This window comes from Zea mays, chromosome 1 (assembly GCF_902167145.1).
Source record: "Zea mays cultivar B73 chromosome 1, Zm-B73-REFERENCE-NAM-5.0, whole genome shotgun sequence".
Classification (NCBI taxonomy): domain Eukaryota; kingdom Viridiplantae; phylum Streptophyta; class Magnoliopsida; order Poales; family Poaceae; genus Zea; species Zea mays.
Genome location: NC_050096.1, coordinates 39,813,969 through 39,827,897, shown reverse-complemented (window position 1 = coordinate 39,827,897; position 13,929 = coordinate 39,813,969). Strand labels below are relative to the sequence as shown.

Here is a 13,929-nt window from a genome sequence, read left to right as displayed (position 1 = left end):
AATTTTATATTTTATATTCTATACTTATAAATAAAACCATAGCAATGTATGGACAATTTGCTAGTAAAAAGTAAAATTTGACATTTATCATGGAACAACTTCATATTCATCCTGCAAAAGGTTCAATTAATCGAGCATGAGTGTTGTAGAGAGCGCCTTCCTAAAAGTACTCCATTCTCATTCATACCAAAAAAAAGGTCATCCGACGGTGAGTGATTTCAGGCAAAACTATGAACGATCGCTTCCGTATCCTTACCAGTGTATTCAGAAACACTAGAACATAGAAGGAATGCACTATTACTATATTGCATAGACATGTTCTTATCTGCACACGTTAACATACATCATGATGCCAACATTTGATGGACAAGCTGGAAAAGATACACATTTCACACGTATATACATTAAGTGATAGGACTCGGTGTACAAATATGTGCCGTTTGGTTCACATATTTGTAATGTAATAAGTAACCGATAAACATTAAATTATGTTTGTTTAAATCCAATCGTAATCAGATACCACACTAAGAACTAATATCGACCTATTTAAACTTGTTACCGTTGGTACTCGGGTCGTTGGTACTCAGGTGTGAATTATTATCATTACCATTTATGTTACCAAACAGCACCATAGAACGATAGCTCCAATGGTAGCCAAGGTTCGCCACTTTGCTCAGCAAGCAAACCATGTTTGGATGTCGCAACGCCATTTCTGTCACAAAATTATCCACTCGATCCTACAGCATGAGGTTCGCAAAATACTGCTCAAATTCTTGATCGATGGTTAGCTTCTTCTCACCTGATTGATCGCCACACACATTACCGGATCCACTGTGTTAGTATCTAAATCAAGCAAGCAAATGCAAACAGGAGGTACATCGGAGCGCTTACCGTGATAGCCAGTCTGACCTGTTGGCAAAATCTGAAAATCGTCAACGCTATTCGAGTAAAGCTTTTCATCCATGACCTGAGCAGCAGAACCAAAAACATCGCCAGCCATTAGTTCGTCCTCCATTAGGTCATCATACTGTTCAAGCACGTTGAATATCCTTTCAAGGTCGTCATTATGCGGTTTCAGCATCACATATGGATGATGACGCTCTATATCGTCCATAGCCCAGCTGTCAGTGTCTCTCGTGCCGCTGCTATGGGAAGAACTAAAAGCCTCTGATGAAAAATTGTTGCTCGAGCTACTGGATGCAGATGTCCGGATCTCAAACATTTTTCTCAAAGATTGTTCCTGAATTCCATTTTTTGAGTCAACTTCAATGCATCCACAAAACAGGCTTATAGTGTTCTCACAAGAGTCCAATTCTTCAGGTATGCTGACCATGTCCGTCCCAGAGGTCTTGTTCATGAAAATACCATCATATCCTAAACTTTCTGTGGTTGCAGACTCATCATCCTGGCAATATAACCGTTTGCGAAACTTGCATTTAAGTGGTAGCAACTTTGGATCACTCAGCTCATACTGTGATTTTCTTTTCTTACTAGGACTGCTGATGGCGTAGACTTTTTCCATGCTGTTGGAACTGTAACAAACCGTAGGAAGGCACATTACAAACTAGAACAACGTATTCAAATAGACACACAACAGTAAGTAATCACCAAGGAAACACAAACAGTCTCGCTATAAAGCATCCACATCAATCCTCATGAGACGCACTAAAAAAGGATATATACTAGAAGTTCTCACATAAAACACAAGCATCTAGCCACTGGTAATTTTAAATTTTTAATCATCATTGATAATAATAACCATTGGATACCAACACGCTAAACCAATATTGAAGACACAAATTTTAAGATACGGAGGAGAAACTATAGTTGTTTATTTTATAAAAGCAAGTTTCATAGGACGACAATTAGACTTGCTATGTTGTATGATGAAGAATGTTGGCCTACAAAAAAATTGACATGTTCTTCGGATAAATGTTGCAAAAACCCGTATGTTGTGTTAGATTTATGGGTATACAAGAAGAAATCGAGTTCGGAATGATGATATACATGCTAGGCTAAGGGTAGCACCGATTAAAGAAAAATTTGTCCAACACCGATTAAAGATGGTTTGGACATGTCTAACAAAAACCTCCAAAGGTACCAATGTGTAATGGGATCCTAAGGCGCAATAGCAATGTGAAGACACAGAGGAAGGCCAAAGTTGACATGGAAAAAGATGAAGTAAAAAAGGGACATGAAAGGATAGAATATACCCAAAGATTTAACTTTAAATAGAAGTACGTGGAAAACAACCGTTTATGTGCTTGAACCTTGACTTATGGTTTTTGTTAGGTTTTTTTTAAACGAATCAGACAGGAGAGTTGCCAATTATATTAATAAAGAAGTGGTTCGGATCGGACTAAACAACAAACAACAGGCGGTTGGATTGGGACATCAACACGCCGACACCATACAACTTAACTCGCCGGTTGGATTGGGACATCAACACGACACCACACTCACCGCCGACACAGAGTGTCCAAACAAACACAGGCAGCGACAACTAGGGATGAAAACGGTTTCGGAATTTTTCGGTATTCTGGAAACCGATTTCGAAATTTTTCGGTCGGATTCATCGGTAACGGTATTTTTTGAAAACGGAATCGGTTTTCGGAATTTTCTATCGGTATCGGAATCAGCGTGGTGTTTTACCGACCGTTTCCTTTGGTTACCGGTTTTTGTCGGAAATTACCGGATTTGTGTCTCGGAATTTTCCGGAATTGTGTCTCGGAATTTTTCGGAATTGTGTCTCGGAATTTTCCAGCATGTGTTTTTTCGCATCGCTTGTACGTCTCTAGATAAGGATTACTTATTTTTTTGTATTTTTTGGACACCTTTAGATTTTTTTTGGATAGATGGTGTTGGAAGACAGTTGAGATTAACGATTTGGTCTTTTCCACACACTAGGTTTTAGGGTTTTCCTGTGAGGTTGTGAAAAACTCTTTATGTGAGGAAAAAATATTTCATAAGTAAGCATGCCATGTCAGCTAGATCGAGTGGATATTGTGAATTGTGAACTTTGAGTCTATGAACTTGTTATACTGTGAACTTGTTATATTGTGAACTTGTGATCTTTGTACACTTTTTATATTATAAATTTGTGATCCTTGTGAACTTTTTATATTGTGAACTTATTATATCATGAATTGTGAACTTGTGGTCTTTGTGATCTTTTGTCAACTTTGTTGTATTATGAAGTTTGATATAATTACCGATTGTATTTTAGATTCCGACCGTTACCGGTGTATTTTCCGCACCAAACTTTCGTTTCCGATGTTTCCGAAATACTGATATCGTTTCCGTTTCCGGAGTTACCGTTTTCGATTTTGTTTCCGATCAAAAATATGAAAACGGTAATGGTTTTAGTGTTTACCGACCGTTTTCATCCCTAGCGGCAACCCCACACGAGAGCACATAAAACTGCTAAGAGTCATCGTTGTCAAGCAAGGATGTAGAGCATCCAGCAACTCCGACTTCCCAAAGCAGCCGACAGACAAACCAAACGAAAAGCAGACAGACAGCCCGAAGCGAAAGGTCTCAACAGGTCATCGTTGCCGGGCTCAAGGCACAGAGCAGCTCCGACTTCCAATCTTGACCCTCCACCCTGCCTCCGGTTTTTGCCCGACCTTCAAAACATTCTGGACCACGAAGAAGGGAGGTTCGCCTCATGTTATCGTTGTCGAGCCACATCACCTGACATAGCAGCTCCGACTTCACGTTGCAAAACCCCACCTCCACCCGCATACCAGGCGCCGAGAAGCGAAGCAACAGCCGAAGGCAAAGCCGTGGCCGAGACGAACTTCAGAAGCGACGCCTTCAGGAAGGGAGTGACGTCACTGTGACGCCACCGTCGCCTGTCCGCGATGGACCAGGCTTTCACCCAAGGAAGATAGCGTTGGGGATGCGATGCCCTCAACAGGGGAAGCGACGCCCATGGGCGTCACCGTCGCCGAGACTTTCGCCCAAGAGCCCCCAGCACAGCGTCTGGCCGAAACCTCGAGACACAGCAAGCTGCCACCTATGAAACTAAAAGGTGGTACCACAATTTACTCTAGTTTCAACTCTAGAGTACCACAATTTGCTTGAAACTAAAAGGTGGTACCACAAAGGCTTTGTTCTTGCAGAGAAAAAACTATGAAAATGGACGAAAAAATAGAGTAACTGGTAAATTATTTTATCTCAATTGGGTACAGAAAAAAAGTTGTGATGGAACTGTCTTAGAAAATGCATGGGCGACAGGGGGAGGGAGCGAGAAGAGGTTCTCATCTCCGCAACTCATGATTTTCATGAGATAATCAAATCCAAGTTGGTGAAGGTAATGATTTTGGCTGGTATTGTAGTTACTACCTTTGCAATTGCGGTTTAAACATATCATATCTTTATATTTTTTTTCTTCAAAGTACAGACCTAGGGCTGGAGGCTTCCACATTAGTGTGTTTAGGGAAGGGATAAACCAAAGCAAGCCTCCCTCCACATATGCGGAGAGGCTGCTTCGAACCCTTTGACCCAATGACTTAGTGCTTTGACCCAATGACTTAGTGCTTCGAACCCTGAGCATTTCTATATCATTTGTTAACAATTAACATGATGTTCTTATCCTATCTGATCTCTGCAACAGAAAGCATGAAAAAAATCTGCCTAGTAGTGGAGTTGGAGAAGGGTCAAGCCTGAGGTGCTGACCACCCAGTCAAGCTATTTGTTGTTTTCTCCCATGCATTTCCTAAGTCATTTCAAGAGCTGGCTTAAGACCAGCCTAAAGAAGCATATTTTGGGGTTGTCATCCATTAAGCGCTCCATAGCACGTTTAAGATCGAGGATTTCATGGCTCAAAGGTGATGCTAATTACAAGCTGTTTCACTTGCATGCTCGTCATCGTAGAAGAAAGAATTTCGTGGCCAAGTTAGTTGATGGAGATCAAGTCCTCACTGGTCATGATGATAAGGCCTCCCTGGTACATCAATTCTACTCCAATCTCATGGGTACTTGCTTGGACAGGGACCGGAATACTAATCTCGAGGCTATCGGCATGCCATCTTTTGACCTCTCCGAGCTAGATGCTCGGATTACAGAGGAGGTCTGGGATACCATTAAAAAGTTGCCTTCCAACAAGGCGCCTGGTCCGGACGGTTTTACCGGGAGATTTTATAAAACATGCTGGAGTATCATCAAGGGGGGTGTTATGGTGGCTGTTTCAGCCATATGGGGTCGTAAGTTTAGCAACTTTGGCAAACTGAACACAGCTTACATTACTCTTTTGCCAGAGAAAGAAGAGGCTGATCAAGTCAAAGATTTCAGGCCAATTAGTCTTGTACACAGCTTTGCTAAGCTCTTTACCAAGCTGCTGGCTTCGAGACTGGCCAAGAGGCTAAATGGTATGATCTCCCAAAAACAAAGTGATTTCATTAAAGGCTGTTTTATCCAGGAAAATTTCATGCTTGCGCAGCAAACAGCTCGAGCCTTCCATCAACAGAAAAAAGGCTAGATTACTACTTAAATTTGACATTACCGAGGCCTTTAATTCGGTCTCTTGGCCATTCCTTATTGAGATTCTGCAAACGTTAGGCTTTGAACTGGTTTGGAGGGAGATTATCTGTGGGCTGTTGGCTTCTTCCTCCACTCAAGTCTTGCTGAATGGTTTTCCAGGAGATGTTATTGTGCACAAAAGAGGCTACGTGAAGGGGATCCTCTTTCCCCCATGCTTTTCATTATGCTTTTCATTATGTCTAAAGCCAAAGAGGATGGCTTGCTGCAGGTGCTATCAAACAGACATAAGTACAACCAGATCTCTATTTATGCCGACGATGTGGCTCTCTTCTTGCATCCCTCAAGAACTGATATTGCTGCTACCTTGGAAATTCTAAGTTTATTTGGACCAGCTTCAAGACTGCATAACATTAACCAGAAATCTAGTGTGTTTCCTATCCAATGCTCTAAAGATGATGTGGCTGTGGCCCAGGATTTGTTGCCTTGCGAGTTTTCTTCCTTTCCTTGCCGATATTTGGGCCTGTCTCTTTCTCTCCGTAAAATTTCAAAGGAGCAAGCTCAACCAATTGTGGACAGGACACAGGATAGCAGACCAACTTCCAGGTTGGAAGGCAGATTTGATGACTAGAGCTTGAAGGAGAGTGCAAGTCCAATATGTCCTCACTGGTATGCTGGCAATGGCAATTGATGTTCCACAATGTACTCTCAAGGCCATTGATAAGATCCGCAGAGGTTTTCTTTGGAGAGGTAGTAAATACGCTAAAGGAGGGCATTGTCTCGTCACCTGGGCAAGGGTGTGTAGACCTCTACATCTTGGTGGATTGGGCATTTCCAATCTAAAGGAATTATGTTGGGCATTACGTATGCGTTGGCTATGGCTTAAAAAAAACTGACCCAGATTTTCCTTGGTCATCGCTTCCCACTCAGGTTCCTAGCAAAACCCGGGATTTCTTCAATATGGTGCTGATATCTGAGGTCGGTAATGGATCATCTACCCTTTTTTGGACCGACAAGTGGCTGCATGGGCATAGACTAGGGGATATGGACCCAATGCTGTTCGCTGCTATTCCAAACAGAATATCCAAAAAAGGACAGTTCAAGAGGCTCTTCAGAATAAGAGATGGATTGAGGATATCAAAGGGGCCCTCACTGTTGGCGTTCTGGTTGATTACCTTCAACTTTGGGAGATGCTGGAAGGCTTTCAACTGCAGGCTGGCACTCAAGATAAGCATATTTTTACTGTCTCGGCCAATGGACTCTACTCGGCAAAAGCTGCTTATGAAGGACTTTTCATTAGCTCGGTCTCCTTTCCTCATTATGACAGAGTGTGGAAAACATGGGCGTCCCAAAATGTCGTTTCTTCCTCTGGTTAACAACGCTTAAAAATTGTTGGACAGCTGACAAGCTTGCTAAGAGAAACCTTGATCATCCTGAAAATGTCCCCTATGTGATCAAGTTGATGAAACTCTGGATCACATCTTAGTTGCCTGCGTCTTCACAAGAGAATTTTGGTTTTTCTGGCTTAGACGTTTTGGCTTGCAAGCCCTTTCTCCACAACCTGAGACGGTATCCTTTATGAGCTGGTGGGAATCTAACAACGCAGTTGTTGGTAGTCTCATCAACAAAGGATTGGACTCTCTTATTGCTTTGGGGTCTTGGACGATTTGGAATCACAGAAACAAATGTGTATTCGATGGCATAGCCCCCAGTTTGTCACAAGTGCTTAAACAAGCAGGGGAGGATTATGAGGTGTGGGCGTTTGCTGGAGCCAAGGGCCTATCCCTATTGTCGGCAGCCGCTTAGGTGTTGAATGTAGCACATTAGTCGAGTGTAGTTTGTGTTTGAGTTAATGGGTCCGTTTATGTTCCTTTGTTTTTGGCCTCCTTGATGGGGCTTTGTATCAGTGTCCCTTTCTCCTTAATATAATGATGCGCAGTTCTCCTGCACGTTCGAGAAAAAAGTCATTTCAAGAGCTCTATATTTTTCAAGCATGGAGAGTATATGAAAAGGCAACGTATCAGGTGCAAACCAGTACTTCTGTACAAACTCCGTGCAAACTAACTAGCAAAAGTAAAAAAAAATCTCAAAAAACTTATGGATGTACTTCTTTGCCCACTCTACCACTGTATTTTTAAATTCAAATTCATCATGTATTAAAAGATACACAAAGAGAAAATTCTGAGATAATTTTCACTTTTTTGTATCTCAAATTTTTCTCTTTTTTGTATCTCTTACCATATGATGAATTTGAACTTGAAATTTTATACAGTGGTAGAGTAGGCAATGAAGTACATCTATAGTATTTTTGAGAATTTTTTGTGACTTATGTTAGTTGGTTTGCATGGAGTTTGCACGGAAACTTGGTTTGCACTTGATACGTTGCCATATGAAAAGACCAATGCCATTGACTTGGTTGCACTCAGTTAGGACGTGGGAAGCTTAGCAAGAGCTTACAAATGTATTCTCTTGGGACATCACTTGTTGATTATGTGCTGTCACATATGGGTACTCAACCGCAACAACATGCCCGATCCTGACATTTGGTGGGCCTAGGCAACACTAAAATATGAGTCCCGATATTTTGATGCTTCTCATGAATTGAGTCATATAAATATAACATTTGCTAGGACACAAGATTTCCACAGGTTCTTTCACAAAATCGCTAATTTTCAAATAAATAGAAAAAATGTCGTGTTTTAGGATTATGAGAAATAGAAAAGGTTGCTCTTTTGGCCCAGATTTTTTTTCAGGATTGCATAGTTTCCACTAGCATAAACTAAATTTATATGGTTAGTTTGTGCAAAAGAATCTGCAAATGCAGGAAACTTTTCAACTCCATTGGGAATCTTGTCAACCTCTAGCTAAATTTATGTGTCCCCAATCCTAATATGCGCTATAAAACTCTATGGGATTTTAGCATGCATTCATGCACTGGTGAAGTAAATGTTCAGGCAAAAATTGAAGTTAGAAAAACAGACACTAATGTAGCAATGACACTTTAGTTGTTTAGCTCTGTTTGTTTCCTTCTAGGATTAAATAATCCAGCTTATGGATTATATAAGCACCTAATGAGCTGCTTATAGATTATCATAATCTAGGTATCTAGATTATATAATCCACCTGATAATCTATGTTGTCTATTTGTCTCAAACTTATATAAGCTGGATTATATAATCTGGAGGGTAAACAAACAGGGCCTTAGTACTGTCAGGATCAGTCAGATGGCCATTACCCACCTAAAGAATGAGCATGTATGCTTGCAATAGCTATTTGTGACGAAGGGCATACATAATACTCGACGACATTTATGGAACTACTAGTATTATACTTCCTACACCCAAAAAGGTATTAGACTTCCTACACCCAAAAAGGTAATAGACTTTGTGATCATTATACTCCTTAAGTGCATGCAAGTGAGTCCCCTCTGGAACCTAAGTCACTGGTTTGTTGCTCGCTTGCCCTTCTCCAGGGCCAGGTCTGCACACCACCATGCCATTCAGATCGCAAGTGATTTGAATTAAGTTGAAACGACTATGGATTTCAGCGTAAATGCATGCTGCAATTAGAAAATATGTGAGATTGGATTGACAGTGGAACCTTACTGGGGCTAATATCAGATCATATACAACGACACATGAGATCCTCAGCTTGTGGTTTATCTTTACAGCTGAAAACAACAAATCAGTAGGCACAATTTGTTATCAATTCAATAGAGTGGACAGATCGCCTCATTTTTAATCTTACGGAAAGTGGGTGTTTTTTTATTGTCGAAAGTGGGTGTTTGATGTATCCTGATCCAATTCCACCAACGTCCGAGACTGGGTGGATGCTTTTTCTATTAATGGAAATTATGGGTGTTCCTACCTCAATTATCCAAAAGACATCCACCTAACTAGTACTGTTTGTGGTATCATTTTCTTCTCATCTTCAACAGTGATAAAGGCTACAACAAAAATCATGCTCATTGTTTCAGGCAATGAATTTGTTCTGTTGTTTGTTTCAACGCTCTGTAGACCACAAGCATTAAGCCAAAGGTGATGTTATCTTTCTTTTCTCCCCAAAATCCTAGCTTGCAGTTTTTCGGTTCTTCCCAAACGTGAGACCATGCAAAACCAGAATATTATGCAGAGGTGCGAATCATTTTGGTTGACCCTCATAGCTTATCGCTAGGCCTAACTATAAATCTACTGCAACTGTGCAAGGCCAGCTTGCCGATTCCCCATTTCTTAAAGATATATCACAGGATGAAAGGAATCACGCCCGAGCACTCATTCTACCTTAACCTCTTGCCTAATCACTGCATGCATAAGAAGAACAAGAGAGGAGAATCCTCTACATTCCTAAACGACCAATTACAACTAATGGCAAGCAAATCGGGGTTGAGGGCGGCCGGAAAGTGGGAACGTAGGAGGGGGTGGATGGGAAGGGGAGGCTGCTGGAGAAAGCCTCGCCGCCGCCATCTTCACGGTAGCGCGGAACTCCGACGGACAGCTCCGGCGGTGGCAAGGCAGCGATGGAGCGCGCGCGGGGGGTCTCTTCGTAGTGACAGGAACGAGCCTAAACTTGGCAGGCGAATCGTGCCAACGAATACAGATTAGGGAAGCTGAGTAGAGACTAGAGAGGGTGTGTACTGACCAGCCTTTGAAGATGAGGGTGCACTGATTGGTGGAAGCTGCCTCCTCCGCGTTCGCAGCCAGCGGCGGCACCTCACACTCCTCCGCCTTTGCTCCCATTCCGCAACCCCCCAACCGCGATCCGAGAGAGAAGACCAACTGACCAAAGTGCTCGCAAGAAATGGGCGACCATGTGATATGACGGAGGTCCGTCCCCAAGGAGGCAAGGACCCCAACCGACTTGCTTTATATATATACTAGCTACATAACCGTGTGTTGCTACAAAATTAATATACTGACATACAAAACAATAATTGTTATTCTATATTTTTATTAGCATTACTAAAAATAGATGTTTATATACCTTAAAAGATATATAAGATAGTTAGGTGCATGTGTATTGCAACGTTATACAAAAATATTCGATATAATGTAAATGTACAACGATTACGTAAAAACAAATACTATATATTATCAACCTCAATATCTTAGAAATTATTTGACAACAACCAATACAGAACTAAACTGATACAAATCAAATATATTACAATGCGAATATAAAAAACAAAATATAAGAAGTACAAAATCTAAGAAATGGGTACAATGCTCGTACCTAGTCACAGCTCCTGGTATATAGGAAGAACCCCTAGATCATTATAAATTAAACAACTCATGTATTAGATGTATGTATAACTAAGGTGGAATGCAACACCGAACAACTCCAATTTAGGCTAAGAATCCAACCAATAGACACAACATAACAAAAATAGTAAACTTCGTATGACAAGGAGAGAATGTACCTCTTAAGTAGCACTTTTCTCAGATCGATTGGATCAACAACTCTAAGTCAGAAACAAACAAGCAAACCGAACCGAACAAGGAGTCTGCATGGGGAGTCAAATCAGAACGCATCTCATACAAAGATCATAAAGAACATGTTATATAAAACACGACTTTTATAATTGAACGCATCATCTGTGTCTTGCTACGGAATGAATATATAATTGTTAAATACTAATATTTAATAACGAGAGCATAAAACGATAAATATTGACTCCATAGCAAGGCACGGGCATACACCTATCTATATTATAAATGACCATTATCTGCATCCATGTGTCCTCAATTTGATGCTCCAGAGAGGTCTTAAGTGACGGCAAACAGCAAAGATTGGATGAGTTTTGGAACCACCACCAGATCCCTTCCAAGAACTAAAATTGCACCCGTGTTGTTTGTCGTTCCTGTGCATATACCATGTTAGATAACTATTGGACAATCCAAGTGCATGAGAAAACAGAAAATGAGTCACATCTGAAAAGCTTATCCTTACCACAGTAATTCATTGCCACGAAAAGAGTGATCAAGTGACCTTGAGCGACCTGCAAGTCTATCAGGCTCAGGCGACAATGCAAGTTAAGCACATAATTTATAAACCATGGAAATCAACAACTTAAAATGATTGAATTACAGATTGATACTGACCCCAAAAGTAATAAGACCAGGACCCCATACATCCGACCTGAGTCCCTTTGCGCTATCATTCTCAGTTGGATCAGACCTTGGAGCATAAAAAAAATAAATCATGACATCAACAAATAATAAACAAGAATCTTTCAATAATAATCTGACAAAAGTAGCAGTTCAAATACTGACCACAGAAGATCCATCATAACAACTGAGCCTGCTTCCATGGCAATTGGTCTTTGAAGATTTTCAATTTGCTCTATACGGTTGATGGACCTACCAATACCTCCATGCATACAAATTATGTTCTTTTCCATTAGTGCAGCCAAAGGAAGCCAATTAAATAAATTGTCCACACGGTGTCAGGTCCAGATTCCATCCCGCTCACCCTTTTAGTGGCAAATAAAATAACACATGTCAGCAGATTTTTTAAAAAGATGCCAGCAGAACATAAGACAGGCATGTAGAGGACAACAAAGATTGAAATACGAACTCATTACTATTCTCTCTATGCACTCTATTCGGAACCCAAAAAGAGATGTCAGATGCAGCATAACTACGTTGTAGTAACTATAGTGTTATTTAGATTGATTGTGGATAATTAGAATTTACACAAGTTCGCCATTTTAACACTGCTTTTTAGGTATGGTTAAGGATATTAATTTAGTGATGAAATTGTCAGGTTGTCCAAATCAAAAGGAGTGGCAATGATAAATCTAGAGGGACTCACGTCCTCTAGATGCCACCTCTCTGAATTCCAATAAATCAAAAAAACGTCTTTGATAGCAAAATAAATCTGGAGCATAATATCACTTTGTTACAATAAAGACCAAAAGTCCATTTTACTACATCTATACCAGAAAAAACCCTTTGTGATTCCATTGCGATAGGGACCAGGGTAGATTATATTTCTGGGTGTTGAAGGCTGAAACAAAAATATACAAAAAAACAAATAGAATATTGGGTGCATTGAACGCGAGAGATGCTAAGAGCAAGAATGACAGCAGTGGCAGATCAATGGCTACTCACAGAACAGGATATGACCTAACCACCTCTAGAAGCTTCCAGGCTCCTATTGTGGTCATGAAGACTGCAGGAACCACTGAGAAGCATGGGGTTTCACTTGCTTCTGTTGCCCCCATAGCAGGCCTCAGAAGGCTCAGAAAGTTGCCAGCAAGATATTCATCTTTCACTGGCACAAATGAGGCCAGCACAAATGAGAATATTCATCTTCAGATGTCAAGAGCTCAATTGTAGTATGAAGAAACTGTCAGCAGTGCCAGCTCGCCAAGGCCTACAAGCTCATCGAGCCCCAGAAATGTGCTAAAGAAGGCAGAACCTGAAAGAAGATCTCGTCCACCTGTTTCACCAAAATCTCCAAGCAAGAAGTCCAATGAAGCTGTCTCCCCAAAAGGAAGAACAAGACCAAAGCCTTCTCCAGTGAAACAGAATAAGCTTAGCTAAGCAGGTTGATGTCAGCGTTATTGTCGGCGTTTCTAGACTGGGGGGTCCCTGGGCCGACGAGTGAATGTCGCCGCGTGCCCCAGCCCAGATGGGTCGAGCGCGAGGGCAAGCGCGAAGGGGGGAGAGCGAGGCGGCCGGAGACCGGCGTGAGAGAGGTGGGAATCCCGCGGCCTTCGTGTTCGTCCCGCGCCCAGGTCGGGTGCGCTTGCAGTAGGGGGTTACAAGCGTCCACGCGGGAGAGGGAGCGAGCGGCTCCCAAGCGAGCGCTTGTCTCGTCCTCGTCCCCGCGCGGCCAACCTTCTCTAAGAGGGCCCTGGTCCTTCCTTTTATAGGCGTAAGGAGAGGATCCAGGTGTACAATGGGGGGTGTAGCAGAGTGCTACGTGTCTAGCGGAGGAGAGCTAGCGCCCTAAGTACATGCCGTTGTGGCAGCCGGAGAGATTTTGGCACCCAGCTGGTGTGATGTCGTGGCCGTCGGAGGAGCGATGGAGCCTGGCGGAGGGACAGCTGTCGGAGCGGTTGAGTCCTTGCTGACGTCCTCTTGCTTCCGTAAGGGGGCTGAGAGCCGCCGTCGTCACAGAGTACGCGGGGCGCCATCATTGCCTATCTGGCGGAGCTAGCCAGATGGGACGCCGGTCTTGTTCCCTGTGGCCCGAGTCAGCTCGGGGCAGGGTGATGATGGCGCCTCCTGTTGACGTGGCTGGCCTGCGCCCTAGGTTGGGCAATGTGGAAGCTCCTCCGAAGCCGAGGTCGAGTCTGTCTTCCGTTGCCGAGGCCGAGTCCGAGCCCCTGGGTCGGGCAAGGCGGAGGCCGTCGGCTGAGGCCAGGGCGGAGTCCGAGCCCTGGGGTCGGGCGAAGCGGAGTTCGTCGTCTTCTGGGGCTGAGCCCGAGTCCGAGCCCTGGGT

At 42.6% G+C, this 13,929-nt stretch overlaps 1 protein-coding gene and 1 pseudogene across 2 annotated transcripts; both read right to left on the bottom strand.

Moving 5' to 3' along the window:
* Positions 1-281: 281 nt before the first annotated feature.
* LOC100191166 (uncharacterized) lies at positions 282-10,314 on the bottom strand. 2 transcript variants are annotated; one of them, XM_020540196.3, is made up of 4 exons: positions 10,120-10,314; positions 9,087-9,151; positions 892-1,532; positions 282-799 (listed from the first exon to the last, which is right to left on the bottom strand). In XM_020540196.3, exons 3-4 carry the CDS (start codon positions 1,520-1,522, stop codon positions 738-740), a joined length of 693 nt encoding a protein of 230 aa, XP_020395785.1. In that variant the 5' UTR covers positions 1,523-1,532; positions 9,087-9,151; positions 10,120-10,314; the 3' UTR covers positions 282-737. The 2 variants fall into 2 exon arrangements, with proteins under 2 accessions (XP_020395785.1, NP_001354359.1); NM_001367430.1 differs by lacking the exon at positions 9,087-9,151 and having other exon boundaries at positions 283-799; positions 10,120-10,307.
* Positions 10,315-10,592: 278 nt separating this feature from the next.
* Positions 10,593-12,703, bottom strand: LOC109940935 (serine/threonine-protein phosphatase BSL2 homolog; annotated as a pseudogene).
* Positions 12,704-13,929: the final 1,226 nt, after the last annotated feature.

Bases quoted from the DNA above. Each gene is read 5' to 3' on its own strand.
- LOC100191166 (NM_001367430.1), bottom strand. From the start codon at position 10,217: ATGGGAGCAAAGGCGGAGGAGTGTGAGGTGCCGCCGCTGGCTGCGAAC. The intron at 1,533-10,119 runs GTCAGTACACAC...GGTTTGTTACAG, and splicing joins ACCCTCATCTTCAAAGGCTG to TTCCAACAGCATGGAAAAAG. The intron at 800-891 runs GTAAGCGCTCCG...GCGATCAATCAG, and splicing joins AGGTCAGACTGGCTATCACG to GTGAGAAGAAGCTAACCATC.